General features: G+C 54.6%; 1 protein-coding gene across 27 annotated transcripts in view; it reads right to left on the bottom strand.

The window, feature by feature from the left end:
* The window catches only part of MAPT (microtubule associated protein tau), a 96,935-nt gene that overhangs the window by 34,712 nt on the left and 36,917 nt on the right, over positions 1 to 25,306 (bottom strand). For 13 of the 27 annotated variants that reach the window (XM_081271433.1, XM_081271432.1, XM_081271427.1 and 10 more), the window contains exons 2-5: positions 13,328 to 13,438; positions 7,793 to 7,879; positions 5,665 to 5,751; positions 2,307 to 2,372 (exon numbers count right to left, since the gene is read on the bottom strand). In XM_081271433.1, coding sequence (XP_081127559.1) covers positions 2,307 to 2,372; positions 5,665 to 5,751; positions 7,793 to 7,879; positions 13,328 to 13,421 — 334 coding nt within the window. In that variant the 5' untranslated portion in view covers positions 13,422 to 13,438. The remainder of the gene's footprint in view (positions 1 to 2,306; positions 2,373 to 5,664; positions 5,752 to 7,792; positions 7,880 to 13,327; positions 13,439 to 25,306) is intronic. The other 14 variants (XM_081271449.1, XM_081271442.1, XM_081271452.1 and 11 more) reach the window with 2 other exon arrangements.

The following is a 25,306-nucleotide window of genomic DNA, read 5'->3' as shown; positions in this document are numbered from 1 at the left end:
ACGGTCCTCATAAGTACACTTTACTTTTTTAACTCCCAACTCTGAACATCCCATCTGGTTCCAACAGAAGAACCCACATAACTTCCCGGGCTCCCCTGGAGCCAGACCTGTGGCCCCAAAGGATTCAGGGACTTGGAAAAGAGATTAGGACGAGGGGAGGGAAGGCAGGGGAGCAAATACGTGTGTCCACACACATGTGCAGTGGTGGGCTTGTGAGTAATGTGTGGACCAGACCCTGTCCCCACCCGTCAGCAGGGGTGTGGCTTCACACTGGCTTGCCACCTAGATTAGGCACAGCTCGATCCCCCTCTACCCTCACGCTGGGCAGACTCTCCATCTCATTCACTTTGTGTTCCCAGAACTGTGCCTTCATACAGCAGGTGATCAATAAATGCACCCTCCCTGGATCAGCTGGTGTCAGGAAAAGACGCATCCCTGCTTCTTGCAGGGTCTTTGGGGACCTTATTGGGGTCCTCAGTCAACCTCTCAGAAAAGTAGCCCCAAAGAGAGCTGAGCCTGAGGGCCAGAACTTCTGTCATCGGGCCAGCTCATGGGCCCAGGGCGAGGGCAGGGCTGGTTACCATGCCACTCAACAGGCTGGATCCCCACTGCCTTCCAGAAAGCACGTTCCTCCCAGAGCCTCCTAGGGATTGCTCTTGACTAGGAGGTTCGGACCCCAGGACTTCAAGAGCCACTCTTCAAAAAGAGACAAAGCCCCCAGACATGGACGGGAGCACACCTTGAAAACCATCAGCACGGGGGCGGGGGGACGGGGGTGCAGCCCATGCTCCTCAGTGAGGAGCCCAGCCCAGCGCGCAGCTCGCTCCCAGAGGGAGGAGTGAGTGGGCAGAAGGTCCTGTCCACTCCCAGGACACCATGAGGTGTCAGCAAATATTCCACACAGCAAGCCCTGGGGCCGCCACGGAGTCAGGGCAGACAGCCCTCCAGACAGGTCCCCCACCTTCTTCCCAGAGGCCTGGTCTCTGCGGTCACTTGAAGGAGGTGGGTGGACCCCCGGGTATCCCTGGACTGGTCAAGGCCTTCACCTGTCTGACTCCCCGCACACCACAGCTCTATCCAGAGACAACCTTAACGGTCTTAGGCACCGTCGGACTACAGGCTGCACCCCAAATCTGTAGAACAAACTCACATTCACTTTTTTTTTTTTTAAAAAGGAAATAGATGATGACTTCTGGAGATTATGATTCATGAAAGCTCCAATTTTGCCTAAGCTGAAACCCACGGCCACAAGGAATGGGAGGGCGGGAGCTGGGCTCAGTGGCCCAGCGTCTGTGTGACACCCGGATTCCATTCCTGCACACAAACAGGAGCCAGGGTTTTAGTTAATTCACACATAGACGGAGGCCCTGCTGTGCATTGTTCTCCTTCTAGTAGTTTCCAAAGCTCTCTGTTCACCTAAGAACGAAGGCACCCTCTCCATGCCATGTGAGATGAGAATCTTTAGCCTCACCATGCTCTCAGGGAGGCCGAGTCTCCAAAGACAGACAGCACCCTGGCCTCAAATCCCCCATCACTTTTGGGACAAAAGAACAATATCTCAGCTCTTTTGTACTCTGGAAGCTTTCACATTGTACAGTTCATTTGGCCAGAAAATGATACTAAACAAGCCCAGCCCATGTTGTATTTATACCAGAAGTCTCCATTTCCCAAGATTAAGAATCTCTAGCTGGGCACAATGGAACACACCTGTAACACCAGCAACTCAGGAGGCTGAGGCAGGAGGATCACACGTTCGAGTTCAGCCTCAGCAACTTAGGGAGACTAGGTCTCAAAATGAAAAATAATAAGGTCTGGGGATGTGGCTCAGTGCTAAAATGACCCTGGGTCTCTAGGATGTTATAAATTAAGTTCTTAGAATATTTATGATAAACAATAACAGAAAGCTGCTTTTCTTGAACTGAACAAGTTCACTTCCTGAGAAGAAAATCATAAGGTTTGCAGGCTACACAGAAGAAAGTTCAAATGCAAAAGTTTGGTGGTGATGGGGACAGCTTTTGTCTGCATATATATTTGCATTTCTGTCAGATATTTATTTTCAACTCCCAGGCTGGGCAAGGTCAGCTCCCTTTGGAACACTGAACACTTCAGGAATGACACAAAAATGGTGTCAGAAAAAAACCCTGCTCGGGCTCTTTTGCTACTGAGTGGCCCACCTTTGGTAAGAACCAAGTCCCCCAAATCTCCTGGACTGGTGAATTAGGGCCCAGGTCTGAGCTCTTTTTGGGGTGGCCCACTGAATGCTCCTTTTGATTCCCAAGTGGTGGAGGCAATTTGGGCCCACTGACCTTGAGTCACATGTCCAGCGGCTTGGTCTTCCATGTTTGGGGTGTCCCCAATGCCCGCTTCTTCGGCTGGTTTAGGGGTCAGCAGAGGGAGGACAAAAACAGACAGTTACTATTTGCCAGAACCAACTCTGCATCTTAGATCTTTCCTAAAACCTGCAGGAAAGACACATCCTCAGAATACCAAGGGCTGCAGCCCTGGCTCCTCTGCAAAGGTCACTGCTGGGGACAGCAATGACAATGGTTTCCTAAACAAAACCCCAAAGCCACACACCTGACCGGTGACTGTCACCTAGGAGGGAAGAGGGGGTACAAGTCATGACTCACAAAGATGCCAGGACCCAGAGGTCAGAGAAGCACTTGCTGTGAGGCCCCCGCAGTCAGCACTGCAGGTGGGAGACTCAGGGCCAGATTGCCCTGCGGCCAACACCTCCTCTCTGAGCCTCCGTTTTCTCATCTGGAGCCCCAGGAAGATGACCCCAGCTTGTCTTCTGGAGGATGGGAGGGGTAGAGAGTAGAGAGTGCGTGTGAAGGTGTGCGGCAGGGTGCCTGGCTAGGGTAGGTGCCCCAAACTCGTTAACTTCTTTCCTTCAAACCCTCCAGGAACGGGTGCTGCCTGGCCGGAGGGAGGCCAGCGGTGCCAGAGAGTAGCTTTTGGGGGGTCTTGGGTTCCTGTTTAGGGAGCCACCGGTCACCCCAAACAAAGAAAGCTGAGTCAATTTCCTGACAACATCCACAGGACCTAACTCAAGAAGCGCTCATTCCTAGAACACAGGATGCAACTGCCTGAGGCGGAGCACACAAGCAGCTGGCCACACACTGACCTCTGCCCCAGCATTTACCAGCCTGCCTGAGGCCGACGAGAGGTGACGGCCTCCGAGAAATGCCTGTGAGCCTGGCTGGGCCATTAGCATAGTCCCCAGACTGGCAGAGATGCCAGCATGCTCTGCCATGGAGAGAGTGGCAAGGGAAAGAGGTACCCAGGGTCGTTGGGCAGCCACACGGTGGCCTCCTAATTACCCAGCTGGTTGGCTGTCCCAGGGCAGCTGCAAGGAGGCAGCATGTGAGGGTGTCCATCATCAGCATGGATACCCTCTGGGTCCCCCACAGACAGCACTGGGCTAGTCTCAATGGTGACAGCTTCTTGTCCCATGACACAGCACTGGGCCAACGCTAGCCCATGGCTCAGGAGCTCTGAGCATGAGTTTGGTCTGAGTTTGGGGAAGAAGATGAAAAGGGAAGAAAGGCACTCAGTGACAGCACGTCCAGCTAACCGTCCAGCTAACCGGCCGCAGAGTCTTCGAGGCAGCAAGCACAAGGAGAACCCTGGGATGCTGCCCTGCCACGGGGCAGATGAAGGCCTTCCTGTGCCACTGCAGAACTGCGACCTCCTGGCCTGGTGGTGCAGAACTAGAAGGCCCTGGTGAGGGGGAGGGACACTCAGAAAAACCCCAGAGGGGCAGGGGGCATGGCAGTGGGGATGTGGTAGCTAACAGCCTCTGATATCCCTGGGGGGCATTTTCAAGGAAGCAGGAGGGCTCCCTGCTCCCCAGCAAGGCAGGACTCCTGCAGTGGCAGCCACACTGCACCCCACGGGACATCCATGGGCAGTTTCACTGGAACACAAGACACAGCAAACAGGGTGTACCCAGACAAGGTACTAAACTAAGGCACATCTTGTCGACAGCTGAAAAAACGCTCATCGAACCCTAAAACCTGCCACCACACCGAGGGTGGAAAGGGCTGGGGGTGGGAGGTGGCCTGTGGTTTCCCAGGGATCATTTGGAGACAGACACTTGACATGTTCCCTCTGGCCGGGGACCTAGTGAGCACTGTCAGGGTCCCCCTTGGGAACACCTTGGGGTGGGAGAGGGGATGCTTCGGGGGCTGAGCAGAGGAGCACCACTGCAGCCCAGCCAGCAGGGTACCCCAAATTTGCTGCTGGGATCTCCCATGGAGCTGATGCTGGCCAGGTCAGAGGCTCAGGAGGGCATCTCAGATCACATCTAACAGGCCACCAGTGGTAGCCAGCCACCCTCAGCAGAGGTGAGCTGTTGCTGGGTCCAGGAGAGAGGGGACAGGAAGTCTGCCGGAATCCAGTGCAGAGGGAGGGTCTTCATGGGACAGTGGCAAGAGATCGGGAATAAGGAAAGAAGAGCCCAGAAGAATTCAGATGAGGTTTCCAAGAGAGAAAGAGTTCTGTTCCAACACCTGCCAGGGAGGACAGCAACTCACACCAGGCCAGCCTGCCGCCCATCCCACCCACCTGCCCCAGGCCACCCCAGTGGAGGGCCTGAGCTCGGCCAATGTGAGGAGCTTGGCTGTCAGATGGTGCCCCCGATTACCCAGGATCCATGAAAAGTCAAGAGCTGGCTGATGTTCTCATCCTGGGCAAGGGACAAACTCCCCCACCAACAACACTATAAGGGACAGCAGGGGACAAAATCAAGTCACCGGTGAGCACACTCTGTGAGTTTTCATTCCGAGGTCCTTGAGCACCTTCATGCTCCAGACTGAAGCCCTGCAGGCTTGGGGACCATCCCTCCAGCCATCTCAGAAGGCCTCGCTGCCCATCACCTGGCCAAGGAGGAACGCACTTTGAAGGGGTGCACATGCCCCCCAGTGGCTTCTCAATTCCAGCTGGGAGAGAGCACTGACCCAGGAAGGAAAGAAAATTGCTGCCGGCTTCCACCTGCCCTCTATGGCTGGCCCAGGGTTGCGGGGCCCTCTGCATTTCTTGCTGGACACTCTCAATTAAGGCCAAGGAAGAGGCCACAAAGAGAACGACACCAGGGGCCCTAGATGAGCTGTCCCTTTCCTGGAGACCCCAGGAGGCAGCTCTCTAGGAACTGGGCAGCCCCGAGCCAGTGCTGTTCCTGTGGGCACCCTTCTCTGTCCGATTCCCTGTCATAGGGTACCTCTCCTCGCCTTTCTGCAAACACTGTGTCCAGGGCAAGAGTGATATAAATGGATGCCAGGTCGCTCTCTGGGATCCTCCATCTAGCCCTGCTGCGAGCTCGGGTGCTCCTCCGGACAAACCGGCCAAGGAGGGTGACCTGCTGCTGGGCAGAGTTGGAGCAGGAGGGCTGATGCCTGGGGTGTGAAGGCCTGGCTCTATCACTTGCCTCAGAAAGCCCCGCACACTCTGCAGCTGATGTGCTGACTGAGGCAGGGGAGGAGGCTCCAGGAGGAATCCAGAGGCTGTCAGTCCTCGGGGAGGCTGCAGGCCCCGGCTCCCAACAGCCAGAGTCCCAGAAGCCAGGGTTGCCCACATCCTGCCTCGCCCGGACACCAGGATGACCCAAAGTGCACCATCCTAGCAGCAGGTCAGCCCAGCACTGGCTCCTGGGGTCGCCCTCACCTGTGGTTCCTTCTGGGATGTCCGTGGGGGGCTGGGCGGCCGCCTGCTCGCCGGGGGCTCTCTCATCCACTAAGGGTGCAGTCACGTCTGGAAACCACCGAGAGTCGCCTCAGAGGGGCGGGCCACACCCAGCCCCTCTCTTCGCTGCTTATGCAGGAGCAGAGCAGGGGGAGTCAGGAGGGGACCTGGCCACATGCAAGAAAGCACCAGCACAAAGCAGGACCCAGAGCTGCTCCTGCCCCTTCTCCCCAACAAGCATGTCACCACAGGCAGACGCCAGGCCCTGCCAGGCAAGCCCAGCAGTCCCCACCCCACGTAAGCACTGTTTTTAAAGAACAATTGAGGGCTGGGGTCGTGGCTCAACTGGTAGAGTGCTCTCCTGACACACGTGAAGTACTGGGTTCGATCCTCAGCACCACATAAAAATCAAATAAAGATATTGTGTCTGCCTAAAACTTAAGTAAAGAACAATAAAGAACAATTGAGAGCCAGATATGTGACCCTCGAGGTGGTGTGGGAGACATGATTGAACATGGGCAGTGCAGGCGGTGTGGGAGGACATGATTGGGATAGGGCAGTGCAGGAACCCTGGGTATAGGGCTGGGGCCTACAGTTTTGCTGGGAGGTTTTTGAGCAAGTTATTTTTCCTCTTTGGGCCTCAGTTTCCCCATCTGTGCCATCTCTAGGTGGTCTCAGAGATTTTTTCCAGATCTTAGTTCATGACCCCTGATCAGAAGGCAGAGGCCCCTGTGTGGCAATGACCAGGCCTGGTCTTGCCTGGAGCTGGTGCGTGACCAGAGGTGGTTGAGCTTCGCAGCAGAGGCGGGCAGTGAGGATGGACCTCCAGGAGCTGCGGTCAGCGCCCGGTCAAGGTGAGCTCTGCAGGCCAGTGTTCCTCCTGGCCTAGTGTTACATCCTGGCCCAGTCACCCCAGGTGTTCTGGGCACACCCGTGGAGCTGTCACCCTGGAAGGCTTCCCAGGAGCTGAAATCAGCCTAGTTCAATGAAGGCCATTTTCATCATTTGCTGGGTACAGGCCGAGTAGCTGGGCAAAGTCCAGTCTCTCCCTGTGGGTGAGAGCCGAAGCGCCTGGGGCCGGACACGGACAGCCCAGAGCACAGCTGGGCGTGGGTGGGAGGTTCTTCTAGAGTCACATGGACAGAGCTCTGAAAGCCAAGGTTTGGGAAGCTGGCGTGAGGTCTGGGTAGTGTTTTAGGATTTTCTCAGGGTTCAGGCAACTTGCAAAACTGTCCTAACAAGATGAGCAGGAAATGTCTGACATCACAGGCTCTCGGGAGAGCAATGGGAATTTTTCCAGGCTGAGGACCTCAGGGGTAAGAGCGCTGGGATTCACTATTAGAGCAGGCAGTTGGCAGCCACTTGACAGCCACTTTCTTCCTTTCTTTTCTTTTCGTCACCAGGGGTTGATCCCAGTGGTGCTGTACCACTGAGCCACATCCCCAGACCTTTTGATTTTCTATTTGAGACAGGGTCTCGCTAAGTTCCTTGGGCTGGCATCAAACTCCTGCCTCAGCCTCCTGAGTTTCTGGGATTACAGGTGTGTACCACTGGACCTGGCTCCAGATGTAGTCGTGATTGACACAGACCACAAGAGAAGGTGATCAAAACCAGGACTAAGGAGACTTCAGCAAGTAGACAGGGACTCTGTAACAACCTAGTCTCAAATGCCTGGAAAGGACAGGTTAGCAGAGGCTGACCAGGGCAGAGGCCCAAGCCACACCCAGAGCCCAAGAAACGAAGGACACCAAATCAAGACCAGGCCCCAGGTGCAGGTGAGGAGGTGGGCACTGACCCTGCCCCTTCCTCAAACAAATGGCTGCTGTGGGCCTTGGTGGCCCCCAAAAGAAGAGCAAAGGGTAACTTCACAAGGGGCTGTGGGAGGACAATGGTTTGGGGACAGGGGCTCTGTAGAACTGTGCATGGGCCCGGCGCCCACAGCCCTGTCCTGCGAAGCATCCAGCAAGCACAGCTCTCAGCCCGTGGGAGAGGGGGCAGCGAACGCAGCTGGAGGATAGCGCACGAGGGACGGTGGCCCAAAGCTCGGCTAAGCGCAGGCTGGCGGCAGGGAGGGAGTGTCTGGAGGAAGCAGCGAGAGGGGGAGCCCCACCTTCGGCCGTCGGGGTGCTCTTAGCATCCGAGGTCTCAGAGACGGGTTCCTCGGGTCCATCATCGGCGGGGGTCTGCAGGGGAGACGCTGGAACATACACAGTGAGCCCCTCAGGACGGCGGCCTCTCCCCAGGCCTCCTGAACTCGGGAGCAGAGTCCTTGGAGCTGCAAACCCCTCAGTGTGGACCCCACGTCCAGGTGAGCAAACAACAAAGGGGACCAGCACCCCCCACACAACTGTACCCCACACCAGGTGACCAGATGAAGATGTGGGGAACGCTCGTTGGCGCAGGAGAGGCTGCCCTTCCACCAGCCAGTTCCTGTGAGGCAAAGGCTCTCCTGTTGACAAACGGCGGCAAATACCAGGAAGCCGAGCCACAGTGAACCTGCTATTGGCCAGTGCTGTTAACGAAGGACGAGTGGACACCCGGAGAAATGCTCAGAGATCCAGCTCCCACCTCGGAAAAGAACTGGCCCAGGGCAGACCCAGGGCCTGCATCCACTTGGACTTCATCCAGCTCCTTTCATGGAAAGCTTCCCATGGACCCCCAAAAGACCAACCATCCAGAGCCACACCATCCACCATGAACGCCCTTGTAAGGTGGCTTTTGTGGGCTTTAATAGAATGAAGAAGTCTGTCTTCTCCTCCTCATCCAGGAAGGACCGCATTGTCCCCCTTTGGTGTGGCACCTTGGCACCAGAAGTCAATCTGCTCTGGTCGCTATGGGTTTATCAAGGCATCACTCAGCTTCTGGGGCTGGATGAGCCAAGGTCGTCAAATACAGCAGGGGAAGGCCTGCTGAGCGCCTGGCGTGTGCAGAGCCGAGGCTGGGTACTCGGAGAGAATCAGATGCTAAAAAGACACAGCCTGCCTCCAGGGGCACACGGCCTAATGAGGGAGAGAGAGTGGCCACACGGAGCAAAGGGCTCAGGCGCCAGCTTGTCCCAGAGCAGGCCCAGGCCAGCTGAGACTGTCCTCGTGAAGGTCTCCTAACAGGAAGAGGCGTTACAGTCTAGAAAGCACTGGGAAAAAAAGGGCCAAGATGTCTGGGTTCATCTCAGTTTCACCTCTTTCTAAGCAGGGGCCTTGAACTTCTCTCTCAGGACCTTAGTTTTCTCATTTATAAAATAAGTGACAAGACATTGACCCTACTTGCCCCCTCCTCTTGGAGCTGCTGGGGGGAACCTCGTGGGGGAAGCACTCTGCTAACCTGAGGATTTGCATTTGTGGGACTCGTTCTCAGTGATGTGAAGAAGTCCCTGCAGTTCAGTCCCACCGGGGACTTAGATGACCCTCATCGTAAGCCATGGCTCGAACGACAGTGGGCGGGTGGATGGATGATTGAAGAGGGGACAGAGGAACGGATGAATGGGTGGATTATTGCGTGACGGGATGTCTGGGTGGCTAGTTGGATGGCTGGATGGATGAACAGATGACGAGATGGAAATCTGGGAAGCTCACATCGGAGTTTCTGAACCCTTTGTGCTGACTCTCACCAACTTTCCCTCCTCTTCTCCTGAGCCTGGCCCTGTGTGCCCAGAGAGGCCTCTCCAGGGTGCCTAGTGTCATCTCCACCATCAGGACAGCGCTGCTCTGTTATCTTGGTGACCTTGCCTACCCCTGTGTGTTAGGGCCCCTCCCTTCACACTGTTCCCTTTGCTGCCTATAATGCTGCTGTGTTGAGGCCCAAATCCAGCTCCACTGCCTGCCGTGTGTGTGACTCTGGCCAAGGGACTTGCCCTCTCTCTGCCTTAGTCTCCTGGGCATGGAAACAGGTCCACCCTCTCAGGGGGCTTCTGTTTACAGCACCACGCGGGGCCTGCGTGTAAGAAGCCCTTGGTAAGTGGTGGTGCCTGCTGTCACTCAGCATGATGCCACCTTGGTTGAAGGGCCCGAACACTCAGTGCTGATGACAGTGATGTGGATGTTGACTGGTAGTCCCTGGGGGTCCCAACAGGTAGCTGATCATTGTAACAGATGGACAAGTGGACTCTGGCCATCTGAGGAAAGGTCCAGCATTACTTAGTGGCCATAGCCCACAAGCACAGGGGACTTTCCTGGCAGCCCATTCAACCCACCTTGGACACAGAACCCTGAGGTGATTCAGGCTGGAGCTGTACCCTATCAGAAGGTCACATCTTCCAGCCTCCTGGCCAGGCAGGGGTGGCCAGTGGGAAGTCAGAGAAAGTGTTTGGACACGGCATCTCTCTGGGAGGAGCTCAGTGGGGAAGGGCTCCCTTTGTCCCCTCCTCCTCTTTGGGCTGCCTTTCCCACCTGTGAGCCACCTTGGGCGGGGAAGCCACATGCTCAGGATGTAGGTTTTCTCGACCGTGTGAAAAATAAAAACCGTTCTCAGTTGGCAGCTGGATGCAGGCCGGCAAGGGGCCAGATCTGTCCTGTCCGGCTATGGCTTGCTGAGCCTGGCCTTAAGGGTGACAGTGGGTGACAGCAAAAAGGGAGAAGTATGCAAAGGCCACAGGGTGACTGTCTCCAAACCCAGCTTTGTGGTGAGGGCGCCAGGGCCAGCAGAGAGGTGGGCAGCGTCTCTGGGGAGCTGAAGATGGTGTAGGCACTGGCTGGGGTCACAGCGGACCAGGTGGTGGCAGAGTCTCCAACAGCAGTGGAGGAACCGGGAGAGGTACAGGGTGGGGATGGGGCACTCAGTGGAAATGGGGAGGCTCTGGTGGACCAGGCCACTTCACCAGGGGCAGGGGCAACCTCAGTTTCAGGATGGGGCAGAATGTGAAGATGACAGAAAGGCGGATGGAGTTCAAGGGCACCGTGTGATCAGACACCCACCCGCTTGGTCCCAAGGCCATCCCTGGACACCAGGCCCTGGCCACACCCATTGGCCTGTTCAAAACAAGCTTCTCACACATGCCTGGCTCCTTGGTCCTGGAGCTTGTAAAAACCTGCAGACTGTCTCGAGCAGGTCTTGGCTGAATGACGAGGCCACAGCCTGCAGACTGCGTGTGGTCTTGACATTAGCCACAGCAGGGCACCTGTCCCCTGCCCACTCTTCCAACTGCATTATCCTTGCTAAGTTCCTTAGAGAGAGGGAAGGAGGGAGGGGAAACCCCTCCTCAATGTCAGGAAGGTCTAACCAGCCGATCCGGCGAGGCCTTCAACTCCGGAGGCCACTGTTTCTTCAGCTACCCATGTCCCTGGCGTCCCCGGCATCCCTGGTGTCCCCAGCGTACCTGGCATATAGCTCTCTGTGGCTGTCCCCGCCCCACTGCAGCTTTTAGCACCCACTCAGACCCTCTTTGTTCTGGTATTTAACATGCAGTTTCTTGTCACTATTCAAAATAGACTTTTGTCACTTATCTAAAGTGTTGTCAGTACAGTGACACCTTCTGCCAACTCCAGCTCCCCACATAAAAACAGCTCCTTTGAACGCTGAGTAGCGAGAATTAATTTGGTGAGACTGTGGAAGTCTCTTAGGTCTGGCTGGCTCTCCTGAGAGGACGTCTTGGGGTCAGCTAGCGATCTGCGAGTCCTCTCCTTTCACAGCATTTCAAAAAGGTTAGCAACTTAAATTTTGCAGCATGTGTGTGTGTGTGTGTGTGTGTGTGTGTGTGTGTGTGAGAGAGAGAGAGAGAGAGAGAGAGAGAGACAGAGAGAGAGAGAGAGAGAGCGCGCACAGAACTTCTGATCACGTCTTATGTTAAAGAATTGAATAGCAGTTTGAACAAACATACTTAAGGCAACCCAGAAACACGAAGTAACTTGGTCAATTATTCTTTGTTTGCAGGTTGAATCTAGTGCAAAAAATAAGACTGGTAAAAACCACCCCTCATGGGACTTGATTTTAAATGAATTTATAATGTTAGTATATTTTTAGATATACAGAAAATATATATAAGTCTCTCCACACTCAGCCGCCCTATCATTAACATCTTACATTATTATGGTACATTTGTTGCAATATAATATACGGTACTGGGGATTGAACCCAGGGGTTCAATCTGAGCAAAAAACAGCCCGTTTTGAATTTTATTTTGAGACAGGGTCTCACTAAATTGTTGAGGCAGGTCTCGAACTTGCAATCCTCCTGCCTTGGCCTCCTGAGTTGCTCGGATTACAGGTGTGTGCTGCCCGTGCCCGGAGACAACATATATTTTTAACCAAATATTTAAGCCAGGTTGCCCTACCTCTATAGACAGTGCCATTTTTCATTGGCACAACTCAGTATTTGAAGAGCTCACTCTGAATTCAGTATGCTGTGATTCTAACTTGGATTCCACGCATGAGAGTTTAATAATCTAGTTATTCAACATTTCTCGTCTCCATTTGGTGGAGATGCTGGGTACAGAGGTTTGGCTGGAGCCTGCATCCCCCACACCCTCCCTCTGCGCTCCAGTAGGGTGCCCACATCCTCCTCCCTGCCCTCAACTCACCTTTCCAATTCCCAATGCGCATCTTAGACTAAGGCCTCCCTGCTGACACGGAGAGAGAGAAACCAGCCTTGGAATCGGGTCCCTGAGCAGGTCCCAAAATTCTCCAGGGCGGATGCCTGCTTCACATGCAGGAGAGCTGGTCCCCCTGCTCCCCACATCTGGGGGAACCTGTGATGCCCCCTCCTGAAGGACTCTCCTTGGATAGATGTAGCTGGCAGAGGTCACTTCCAACCTTGGAGTTCTGTGACTTCCACCCGCACCCCAGTTGCAATTTGTAGCATTAAAAAGAGAAATGTAGACGGTCTCGTTCTGTCTCCTTAGAAATGGGTCTGGTGGTGGGTGGGACCGAGACATCCACCCACAGGACTGCAGTGGGGCTGTGCTCAGCACCCTGGGCCAGCTCCATGCTCCAGAGAGGGGCAGCCCCAGGAGCGTCCCAATCTCCCTGACACGTAGTCACACAGCAAAATGAATCACGTGCATTTAGCGATACCCAGAATTGAACCCAGAGGCACTTTACCGCTGAGCCATATCCTCAGCCCTTTTTATTTTTTTCTTGATGAGTTGCTGAGGCTGGCTATGAACTTATGATGATCCTCCTGCCTGGGCCTCCCAAGTCGCTGGGATTATAGGTGTGCACCACTGTGTCTGGCTGAATCACCACCGTATCTGGCTGTGCATTTAGGGATTTGAGGATGGAGTCAGATCAGTGTGGCCAGAAGACTGTGTTACAGACATTTTGGAAGCTCACGTAGGCGGGGCCTCACTGAGGGAGGGTAGAAGTACAGGTCAACGCTGGGCATTTCACGTGCTCAGGAGCACAGGCCTATAGGATAACGGGTGTGGCTGAGACGTCAAGGACCCCTGTATTCCTGAGCCCTGCAAGCTTGTCACACTCCATCCACTCATGTGGCAAACTCTCCTTTGGAAAGGTAAATTTTGAAATAGCCTCACATTTTGAGTGATCCTGGCTCCTTCAAGTTACTAAGGCTCCACACCCCTGACATCTTATACAATGAGGTGTTGAAAAGCCCAATGACCAGAATGCAAAGGCCCCCTGCCTGCCCTTGCCAAAGCAAGAGGCTAGCTGTGCTCCCCAGGCACCTGGCCTGCTGCACACAGCTGTCTACTAACCTTTCAGGCCGTGCTCCCCCTCTTGGTCCTGGAGCAGGGCGTAGCCCTCAGCGTGGTCTTCCGCGGTGTCAAACTCCTGTCGCGGCTCAGCCATCTTGGTGCGAGGCTCACCTGGGGGGAGGAGATGCAGGGTGAGAGGTGGCGGCAGGACACTGAGCTGAAGGACTCAGTTCCCAGGAGTGCTGGGCTGCGGTGGGGACAGGGAGAGAGTGCCCGCCCCCAGGTCACGGCAGGCAGATTTTGGCCACCCCATTCCCCTCTCCAAGGAGCAGGTGCCCCGTCTCAACCTGTGCTCCGCATTCTTGCCCAAGTGTTGGGACATTTCTATGTGTTTGTAACCAGCGTTACACCAGCTCACACTCAAAGTCACCGTGCGAGGCAGGCTCTGCAGACCTGAGCCCTTACTCTCAGCACTCTCTCCACTTCTTCAGAAGGAAAATGCTAGATTTTTTTGGGTGGGGGTACTGGGGATTGAACTCAGGGACACCTGACCACTGAGCCACATCCCAAGCCCCCCAAATCAACTCTTGGATTTTTTTGGGGGGAGAGGGGTACCTGGGATTGAACTCAGGGGCACTTGAACCCTGAGCCACATCCCAGCCCTACTTTGTATTTTATTTAGAGACAGGGTCTCACTGAGTTGCTTAGTGCCTCGCTATTGCTGAGGCTGGCTGTGAACTCCTGACCCTCCTGCCTCAGCCTCCGGAGCTGCTGGGATTACAGGTGTGTGCCACAGCCCCCGGCTTGTTTCATTTTAATTAGAGGCAGGGTCTCACTATGTTCTCCAGACTGGCCCTGAACTCCTGGGCTCAACTGATCCTCCTGCCTCAGCTTCCCAAGTGGCTGGGACTACAGGTATCCCTGCTGTTGTTTATTTAATCCATGGAGCTGGGGACAGCACCTAGGCGAGGGCTCTGTGACTGCAGCACCCCACCTCCACCCTCTGCGCCCTTCTTGCTGCTAATACTTGGCATTGCCTTTGTGAATGGCTGCAGCCCTGGGTTCCCAGCTCCATGCCTGGATGACACAGCTGTGTGCCGCACTGGAGGTCTCCAGGGACAGTGGGGAGAGTCCTTTTCCCAGGCCATCTTTATCAGATGGTGACCCCTGGGTGCAAAGTCCACGTGGGCAAGCCCACCTTCCAGGGACTCCCGGAGAACACAGGCTCAGTGAGGTGCACCCTCCCTTTTGGCTACCTCACACTGCCAGCCCGGCCCCTGTGCACATGCCTGCACACACGCGTGCCCTATCTGGCAGCTGGCTCCTCTTACAGCGTGAGAAGGGACAGAATGCTACACATGTCAGGGCAGCTCAACAGGGGCCAGGCCACTGAGCGCCAGTTCTAAGTGGCCCTCAGTTCCTGCCACTGGGTCTAGATGGCTCCTAACGTTAACGTGGGCGCAGATGGACAGAGTGTCTGTCTGTGCAGACGGAATGGGCTTCCCTTCTGAGGTAGGTCGTATGGTCACAGGTGGCTCCTGTCACCTGACTTACACCCAGATCAGAGGCTGCGGCCCACCGCGCTCTCCTGGGTCCCTCTGCACTTCCACCCGGTCAATGAGAAGCAGGCAGATCGGGCACCGTGGCTGCTCCTCCTCACTAAGACGAGCAGAGCCTGGAGCTGGAAGGGGCCAGTCTGGACCCTGCTCACAGGGAGGGGCAGCACCAGAAGAGGTGCCTGAGGTCAACGGGGCAACTGTGAGCAGGGAGGTGACGGCGATGGTCCGGGCACACAGAGTGGGACCCCAAAGGGCAGGCGAGGAGACGGCAGGAAGGGGTGGCTCCAAGAAGCGCATTTTAGAAAACAGACCAGACTTCAAAACCGGGTTGAGGTCAGCAGAGAGACTAGGACACAGCAAACGCCAGAGGAAAGAGCCCGGTGAGGGGCAGGGGTGGCCCGGGCAAAGGGGATGGCACTAGGAGGGAGGGTGCTGGACGACGAGGGCGGGTCCTGCGTTCAGGTGGAAGGAACCCCCAGCCGCGTGCTGGCTGAACTGGTGATTTCATTTCACTATTAATAAGCTCCAGAAAATTCATTTTACTATCCCCCTGACTTCCGTTATGATTTTATTTGTTTTTCCCCCTGTCCTGTGGATTGAACCGAGGGGTGCTCTACCACTGAGCTGCACCCCAGCCCTTTTGACTTTTTATTTATTATTTATTTTTTGGTACCAGAGATTGAACCCAGGGGTGCTTAACCACTGGGCTACATCCCCAACCCTTTTTATTTCTTCTCTTGAGACAGGGTCTCACTAAGTTGCTGAGGCTGGCTTTGAACTCGCCACCCTCCTGCCTCAGCCTCCCAAGCTGCTAGAAGTGCAGGTGTGCGCCACGGTGCCTGACTTGACTTTTTATTTTGAGACAGGTTCTTGCTAAGTTGCTGAGGCTGTCCTCAAACTTGTGATACTCCTGTCTTGGCCTCTGAGTCCCTGGGATGACAAATGTGTACTGCCATCCCTGACTAATTTTAAGTTTTTCATGAAGCTTTATTTTAATAGGTTTTTCAATGGAGAGGTATTCCACTGTAGCTTCAAGTCAAGGGTCAGACAATCTTCCAACATCAAGGGCTGGACAGTAAACCCTGCAGGCTCTGCGCTGTCTCTGCCTGGCACTGGGAAAACAGTTGTGATGATAAATGAATTGGCATGACTGTGTTGTGAGAAAACTTTATTTATGGACTTTGGAATTTCAATTTCATATAATTGCCATGGTCATGAAATAGCATTCTTCTTCTTGGTACTGAGGATTGAACCCAGGGGCACTTTACCACTGAGCTATATACCCCAGTCCTTATTTTATTTTGAGACAGGGTCCCAAATTGTAGAGGCTGGCCTCAAACTTTCAATTCTCCTGCCTCAGCCTCCTGAGTCACTGGGATTACAGGTTGCGTCACCATGCTCATCTTCTTTTACATTTTTTTTCAACCATTTGAGAACACAGAAGCATTCTTAGCTCAAGGCCAGATTTGGCCTGTGGGCCATAGTTTACAAACCTCTGAAGGCTTCTCCCGCATTTCTTGAATAGAAACAAAAACAAATCAAAAACTATAAATAAATAAGTCTTAGCAAAAGTCACCCTGTTGTGGTTACCCCCTATATTTTCAGTGTGGATTTTTAGTTTCCATACTGGGTTTTCTTCAGCTGCTTCTAGAGGTTTCCACAGGCTCTGACTCAGGAGTAGGATACCAGGGGTCACGGCTGGACGTGGGCAGTGCTGTTGTTTTGAGGCCTGGGGACGCTCGCCAGGGTGTGCACAGCTGCTGGGCTGCCTCGTTCAGCCCCATGAGCAGACAACAGGGCCATGGGTCCCACCGCCCGGCTTTCTAATGACCACTCTGCCCCTGTCCGCTGCAGAGTCAGACACACCCACGGGAAGCTGTGTAAATTACAGGGGCCAACGCCGAAATTAAATCATCCTTCAAAACAGGCGACTATTCACCATGCCAAATAAATAAACTGCATCTCAAGGGTCAATATTTTTCTTTGCAGAAAAAAATTGGAATGCAAGGGAGGAAATCTGTAAACAGAAAGGCTCAGCCCGCCCCAGTCCCAGGCGGCCAGTGTCCCAAGGTTCCTGCACCTTCTTCAACACTTGCGATGCTGGTCTAGGTCATCAGTCCTTGTGCTAATGTTTTGGAACCTACACGCCATGATAAGAAAGACGAGCCAGGGCCGGGCACGGTGGCACACAACTGCAACCCCAGCTACTCGGGAGGCTGAGGCAGGAGGATCTCAAGTTTGAGGCCAGCCTGGACAACTTAGGGAGCTCTTGTCTCAAAAGAAAATTTTCAAAAGGGCCTGGGGATGTAGCCCAGTGGTACAGCCCTGGCCCAGTATGCACAAGGCCCTGGGTTCAATTCCCAGCAGCACTGCGGGGGGTGGGACTGGGGAGGCAAGTCCATGTTCTGGAGCATTCCTGAGGGTCTGCTTGCCACAGGCAGAAAACAGAACCCAGAAAGAGGAGGTCCCTGGAGAGCAACAGGAAGTCACTTCTTCCCAGTCTTATGACAGACTCGGATGGCCCCTAAACATGTAAGTCTGGGGGGACCTGCCTGGGCTGATGCTGTGGGAGCCTCAGGCTCGCAATGGGAAGTGCGGGCACAGAACCTGCCAAAAGAGTGCATGCTCCCGTGGGGACTGCGTGGGCCACTGACAGAGCCCCCAGGAGCCCTCACAACTGTCCTTGAGGTGGGTATCTTCGTCATCACCACCATCGTTGTAGACACCAGGTTCCCAGGAACCTGGGGAGTCACCTGCCTGAGCTGGCATCCTGTGGGAGGCAGGGCCTGTGTCCTGAATGGCAGGGACACTCAGCTGCCCCTCACCACACACTCTTTCATCCTGGACCACAGAAAGTTCCCTGTCTTCCTGTGTGGACCCTGGGGCAAGGGTCTGGGGTGAGGGAGGAGCAGGGCCAGGACCCACACTCAGCAGCTTGTGATGAAGTCGCCTTTCTAGCCTTTAGGTTTTCATCCCCTGAATGTCACCCCGCAACCCCCGAGCTCCCTCCCTGTACCAGCGTTTTATTCTAAGTGTGTCCACTGAGCCTGTGTCCCCAGCTCAGGAGCTCGGGGCCAGTGGCAGGATGGCAGGTCTCTGGTCCGGGTCCAGGCGCCAGGCAGGTGACCCTGGCATGGAGCCCAGGGTCTGCACACTGGCCCCCTCCCCGCTGCCCTCTGCAGAGCCAGGGCCGGATGAGTCCTGTGGAATGACTGGCCACAGGACGGAACCAGCCCCAGATGGCACGGCCAGGCCTGCTGGGCCGAGACTCCTGCCAGGACAGTGCTCTGGGAACACCTCAGCCAGCACGCCTGAGCCTGCACCAGGCGTCACCACCCCACACGTCCCCAGGACCCAGAAGGGAGAACAGGCCCCAGAGCCAGCCTCCTCGCCCGCCCTCCTCAGTCTCCCTGGTCCTCCGGACTCTGTCACTCCCCGACTTCCTGTCACTCCCCGACTTCCTGCTTCCTGTTGCCCAGGCTTCCAGGTAGGGGAGGGGGGTCAGGAAGAAATGTTAGGGGAGGCACGAAAGTCGAGTGACACCTGAAAGTAGAATGGGTCCTTGGAAAAGGTGCACCTCCTGACAAGGGGAAGCCAGGATCCCAGATGCTGTCCCTGTCATCCTGGAGCTAACCCAAGGCCTTGGGTGGGAGTGGGCTGCTGGGCTCGGGCCTGCAGGATGAAACCCTCCCAGCCCCTCTCGGCCTGGCCCCACTGGGGAGGTGGGCAGAGGAAGACAAGCCTGTCTTCAGGGTCGCCAGAGGCAGGAACAAGACGACAGTGCCATGGGTCGGGAGAGCAGGACTGGGGATGCGGGAGGGCCAGGGGCCAAGTGCTGACCCAGCTGAGCCTCAGCGTCTCCCTCTCTTTTTAAACTTTTTTGTGATTGAGGCAAAATTAATCCTGCTGACCATTTTAAAGTGAATTGGGCTCATTTCATAGAAACAGAACAGGACAGTAGGTGGCCTTGGGTGACCAGCTTCTTTTCCTGAGCATCATGTTTTCCGAGAGCCGGTCCGGGAGCCGTCCGGTGGCGCGTGTCCGGGCCACACTAGGGGGCGCCCGCCGCCCGGCGGCCGCGAGGAGACCCGGGCGCCGTGACTCAGCGAACCCGCGCCCGGGGCCGCGGCACCTGACGGGCGGTGGCGCTGCTTTCATGGCCATCAAGCTATCTTTAAAAATAAAAAGCAAAACTCCAAATAGATGTCTGCAGATAACCGAAACCCAAGAAAAGAGAAGCCTAGAATCCAAAATAACTTAAAATGAACTTTGCACTCTGCATCCCATCTTTCCTTTCCTGGGTCCCTTTTTCTGCTCTCCCATGAATTTGCTGGTGGGAACCTGGGGTGGGAACCAGGGCATAATGATGGGGACCACGTTTCAAGCATTTCCCGGTATTGGCTCATTTAATTCCACAGTGTCTGACTGATTATTTGGCCTGCTTTGACAGATTTGGAAACTGCCACAGAAAGGTTGGGCAAGTTGCTGGAGGTCACACAGTACATCATGGAGCCAGGCAGGCTGGTAGGGGAAGCTGACCTATTAAGCCAAGTGATGATAAGGGTGATGATTTCAGGCAGTGCCTGATGACAGCTCAGGGGGCTTCAGAGAGGATCTCAGGAGAAGAAATTATTGCTAAGGACATTAGCTCAACCAGACTCAAGCTCTTTGGGAACTTTCTCCTGGTATTTCCACTCATGATGAGGGCCAGCCCTTTCACTTTAAGATATAAAGCCTGGTGAGGGGTGGGCGGGCACCCTAGTTCCCTACGGAGAAGCAGGTCTTTTTTTGTTGTTGTTGTTCCAGGGATTGAACTCAGGGGCCCTTAACCACTGAGCCACATCCCCGGCCCTTTTAAAAAGATTTTATTTAGAGACAGGGTCTCACTGAGTTGCTTAGCACCTCGCCCTTGTTGAGGCCGGCTTTAAAGCAGCACTTAGCACTCAGGGAGCCAACTGCAACCTAAGAAAGAGCCTCCAAGACTTAAATGTCCCCCTCTCGGGCCTGGGGCCTGGCAATTCTGATGCCACGATGCTCCTCTGTCGAAGTGATAGTGGGTGACAGTTGGTCAGTAACATCCTGACTGCGAGTGTCCGAGAGAGAGCCCGTCTCCATCATGTCCCCCTGCTCAATGGCCCCTCACGGGAGACACTCAGCCCCAGGCAAGCAGAGGCAGGTGCTCATGAGGCTGTAGGGAAGACGGCATCGCCCACCTCGGAGGAGCTGGTGGTCGCATCACAGCGCAGCTTATCACAGAATGTTCTAGAACCAAACAATAATAGAGATCCAGATTTCAAACAAAACTGCCCGATGATCCAATGGAGAGAAGAGAAGGAGCACACAGAGGGGAGACACTGGTGAGGGGAAACTGGCCCCAGGGGGCCACCCGAGGGCCTGGAGGTGTGAATGAGGGCTCTTTCTGGAGGCCGTGCACCCCGACTGTCACGGCTGGTATCAGCTGCTGACGTCCCCCACCTGGAAAGTCTGCAGATTGCATCCGAGAGGCCACCCTGGTTTTAAGTTCACTTTTTCTGTTTTTGTTCGTTTTTTAAACTAAAAGTTTCTCTCCTTTGTTACTACAGGAGAGACGAGCGGTGTTTGCAAAACCTGTCACCAGTGGATGGCCTTTGATTCCAGAACACCCGGAGCTTTTCCTCCATCCCCTTTGGATGAGGACGGTGGCTGTTGTGTGATACCCGCTGGTGCTGGAGGTGGCTGCTGAGCCTCTGTCCAGCTCAGTGGCCACCAACATCCCTGTTCATCACGTTAGTCTGCCTCAAAGAAGTCCCCTGAACCTGGAGCCCCAAACAGGCAAGAAGGAGCTTCCCCTGATGCCAAAGCCAAAAAAAAAACCAAACCAAACCAAAAACAAACAAACAAAAAACCAAAAAAACAACAGCAAAAAAAAAAAAAAAGTTTCCTTGAGCAAATCACTGTTAGACTTTGAGAGAAGAGCAGGATAGGGAAGGCGCCATGTTCCAAAAGTCAGAGTCATTATGAAAAAGTCAACTCCACCATGTGAAAGGGACAGCACTGACCCCCGGCCATGCTCCAGGACACATCCTTGCAGGCACCTCTCCTTGCACACGGAGCTGTCCCAGTTATTCATTAGCCTGCTTTGTTCACTTAACAATTTGCTGCTGTTAATAAGCTTTCTCTTCATTTCTGGCTGATTCCAACAGACATAGGTTCTAGCTTCCCCGTCACGTGAGCTCTGACAGCTGCAAATGTCCACAGACCAACAGGACAGTGCCCTTAAATCTGCTGGGGAGGGTGGCTTTTAAAGTCTCTCCCTTTTAAGCCATGCATACCCATCTCTTAACACCAAGAGTAAATATATTTTTTTTCCAAAACTTTGTGTGTGTGTGTGTGTGTGTGTGTGTGCACGCGTGCGTGGGTGTTTGGTACTGGGTATAGAACTCAGGAGTGTTTTACCACTGAGCAACATCTGCAGTTCTTTATTATTATTATTATTATTATTATTATTATTTGGTACCAGGGATTGAATTCAGGAGCACTTGACCACTGAGCCACCTCCCCAGCCCTATATTGTATTTTATTTAGAGACAGGGTTTCACTGAGTTGTTTGGCACCTCACTGTTGCTGAGGCTGGTTTTGAAATTGCAATCTTCCTGCCTCAGCCTCCTGGGCTGCTGGGATAACAGACATGTGTCACTGTGCCCAGCTCTATTTTTTATTTTGAGAAAGTGCCTTCTAAGTCGCTGAGCCTGAACTGAAACTTGTGATCTTCCTGCCTCAGCCTCCCAAGTCATTGGGACTACAGGTGTGCACCACTGTGCCCACCATGAGTAGATATTTCTATAGTCGGGCACTGTTTCATATTTCTTTCTTTCTTTCTTTCTTTTTTTTTTTTTTTTTTTTTTGGAACGAGGGATTGAATCTGGGGTCACTAAACACTGAGCCACTCCCAATCCTTTTATTTTTTTGGTATTTTATTTAGAGACAGGATCTCACTGAGTTGCTCAGAACCTTGCTAAGTTGCTGAGGCTGGCTTTGAACTCATGATCCTCCTGCCTCTGCCTCCCAAGCTGCTGGGCATGCATCACTGTGCCCAGCTGCATATTTTTATCTTATTGAATCCTCACAACCTCCTATGTGAAGAAGTGAATGTTGTTATCCCCATTTTATGCACTGAAGCTCAGCTGCCCAGGTTGAGGGAGGGTGGACGTGGCTGTGGGTCTAAGCACTAGCCTTCACTTAGACACTGGGAGGTCAGTCTTTGGAGACAGTGAGGCACAGTGACTCATGAAGCCCAGGTGCTGCCGTACTTCTGAGGGATGTGTAACTCATCTTCACTCCATTTTGTAGGTAAAGCAACTGAGGCTCAGAGCAGCTGTGGGACCTCAAGTGGAACCAGAGAAGGTGGCAGAGCTGGGGGAGGGTCTGGCGTGTGGTGATTTGCTCAAGTTCAGCCTGGACGCAGGAGTGAGCTGGGAGGGAGAGCTGGCACTGCCTGTGGGTCCCAGGAGCTGGGCTGGGACACACAGACGCGGTCATTCTGATGATGAATGGGTGTCCTCACAGGCAGGCTCTGGCCTTGGCGGTGCCACAGGCCTCTCAGAGGCACCATCAGGCCAGTTGCCCAGGAGCGTGTGGGTACCCGGGAGCATGGGCTCCTCCACTGGCCATGACTGGGCCTGGTAATGGCTCTGAGTTGTCCCTTCCTGAGGCACTTTGTGGAGATGGCATGGCTTCATTCTCACAGTACAGGACAGGGGAGGCACCCTAAACCCTCCTTCTGGGTCCAGTGGTGACCTGGAGAGTCCCTTGCCTGTCCCCCAGAGCAGGGACTCTCCCCTCACCATCTGGACCACCATCTTTGATCATCTCCTGGAGTGCACCGAGCAGCTGCCCGACCCCAACTTGTCTCCTCCTGGAGGCAACAGGAGCTGGACCAGCCTGGACTCCCAGCCCTTGGCTCCTGAGGGGCAGGCACCATCTCTGAATCTTCCCTCAGGACCTTGTTCCCTGCTCAGACCTCTCTGTGGACTCCGGTGGATGGGACACCTGGAGTGCAGTCCAAAGCCCTGGGTTTGTCAGGGCCACTCATTAGCTGGGTGACACTGGACCCGTCAGTTGCCCTCTCTGAACAACAGAGTCTTCATCTGTTACTTGGGGATGAAGCCACACCTGTCTCACAGGGTGGCTGTGGGGTCACTGAAAAACTGTGAGCATTTCAGTAACCATCTAGACAAATGGGCCACCATTGGAGCCACCACCACCAGGACCCTGTGAGGTGAGCCAGGAGAAGACTTGGGAGAGACAAAAAGATGAACCCAAAGCAGGACTCCTGGGCCCACAGGAGTGCTTCTGTAGCTTCTGCCCCAGTGGAGGGGATGGGACAGCAAGGGGCCACAGGAAGACCACCTGGAGAGGATGGGAAGCCAGGGGACTTCTGGGAAGGCTTGGGGGGGGGTGAACGTCACAGAGACAGTGGTCCCCCCCATTCCCTCCTGGGCAGTGCTGAGAGTGGCATGGAGCACAGGGAGGACTGGCAGGCTATTGGGAGGGTGGGGGGACAGAGGGCCTGGAACTTTCCATGCCAGAATCTCAGTTTGCTGGGAACATGGCCCAAAGCAGGGGAAGGTAGGAAAGGTCACAGGGGACAGCCCCGAAAGGGATCCTCTAGCCATGACATTTCATTAGATGGGGACAATAAGGAGGACGGAGGGGGTGGGGAGAGCAGAATCAGGAAGGAAAGGTGGTAGTTTTTAAGATGGCTTCATTTCTATTTTTTGAGCCTGAGGACATACCCTGAAAGATGTAGGGGACATCGCTAATCAGCAGTTGTCTCTCAGTAATGAGTGACCTGAGCTCAGTGTGGCCTTGGGAGGATGGAAAATAAATGGTGTCTGCTGCATGTGCCAAAGAACGGCACACGGGGTCAAGCAGGCGTCCCTGAATCCTCCCCCTGACAGGGACCCGGCCCCTGCTGTGCAGGGTATCAAGGCCGAGCTGGGGTCCCCAGGGAACGCTCTGGCAGGGTCCCCGGGGCCCACTGCATTATGGGCTGTGCAACCCTGGGCAAGTCTCTCAGCCCTGCGGGTCCTATCTGTAAAGGTGGGGACTAGACGAGTTCTTGGGTGTCAAGCTGTGTAGTGCCGCTGTGGTTACTGTCATTAGGACCTTATCGTCTGTCACTCAGTGGAGCCTTTCTGTGCTCTTTTCGGATTTTAGGACTGAAACAGTCCCCGGGGTCAGGACTCCCCAGTGGAACCCGGTCCCGTGGCTGGCTTTGCCTGGCTTTGCCTTCTACTAATGCTCGGCCCCCGCTGCACTGGGAGGGGGCCTGACGGCGGTTCTAGGATTGGGAGCCCCGGGAAGAAGCACCGGACACAAAACACGGACGGGGCTCCACAGCTCTCTCTAAGGGCTCTTGTTGAAAATACCCGGGACACGTGGTGCCCCCTTGGCCCTCCCAGCGCAGCCTCCGGCCAGGCAGGGCAGATGGCAGACCCTGTGAGATCTTCCCCTGGTCCCGTGACGCCCTAGGGACGGGGCCAAAACCCTGTCCTGGTGCACCCTGTGTGAAGCCAACCGCTTGTGAGAGGGACCCGGGAGAGACACGCACCGGCCTGGAGGGGCCCCTGCGTCGGCCAGAGAAAACAGTGGTGGTAAAAACGTGCAGAAGGGACTCTTTATAAACGAGAAAATAACGCATCGATGTCAGTGCGCAGACTCAGGTCCCTAAAGGAGACCCGGCTGACCCTCCTCCCGGCCTCGGGAAGGTGTGAGCCACCGCGACTTTCGCTGGTCAGCGTCTCTGTTTTCATCTCAGTTTTAAACACGTACTATACATACAACCTGGTGAAAAGCAATAAGCACCCCGTAGAAAAAGCTGGCAAGAGAGTCAGAGGAAGTAGGAAATGGAATTCTACCTGGAAAAATGACAGACACTTCACTTGGGGTGGGAGTGCGCGTGCGCCCCTGTGTGCACACGCTGGAAGCCTGACACTCATCAAGAGGGAGACAAGGAATGCAGACTGTGACCCAGGCTTCGTCCCCACCCTCATGTCTGAGAGGATTCTGGGTCTTCCAGGTGTCACAGGAGTTACTACCCCAATCAGGCAACAATACTAAAACCACTGAATGGTAACTCGATGGGGAATTTTATGGCCTGGAAACGATCATCCCAGTGCACGTGGCCTTCGATAATTGAAAAGGAAGCTCAGCATTGCATGTCTTTTCTGTAACTAAATCTAAAAATTCAGATGTCCCTCTAATCTGGGCAGGAGCTGCAGATCCCACCTGGCCTTCAGGACGGCTCAGACGGGTCTCAGCTTCCAGCCTCCGGTTCTCCAGCAGGGGTCCTCTGGCAAGCCCTCCAGGGAATCGCGTCTACACAAATTTCTCAGCTTGCCAATCTGGCTTTGGCTCAAATCAATCTCCGGGGAGAGTTTGTCTGCGTTAAAACAACCACAAAGGTGGATTCTTGTGGCTTGTACAAACCTAGAAGCTC

The sequence above is a fragment of the Spermophilus citellus genome (assembly GCF_964194105.1).
Source record: "Spermophilus citellus genome assembly, chromosome: 17".
NCBI lineage: Eukaryota > Metazoa > Chordata > Mammalia > Rodentia > Sciuridae > Spermophilus > Spermophilus citellus.
The sequence above is the reverse complement of the archived record's forward strand: the minus strand, read 5'-3'. Positions and strand labels throughout refer to the sequence as shown.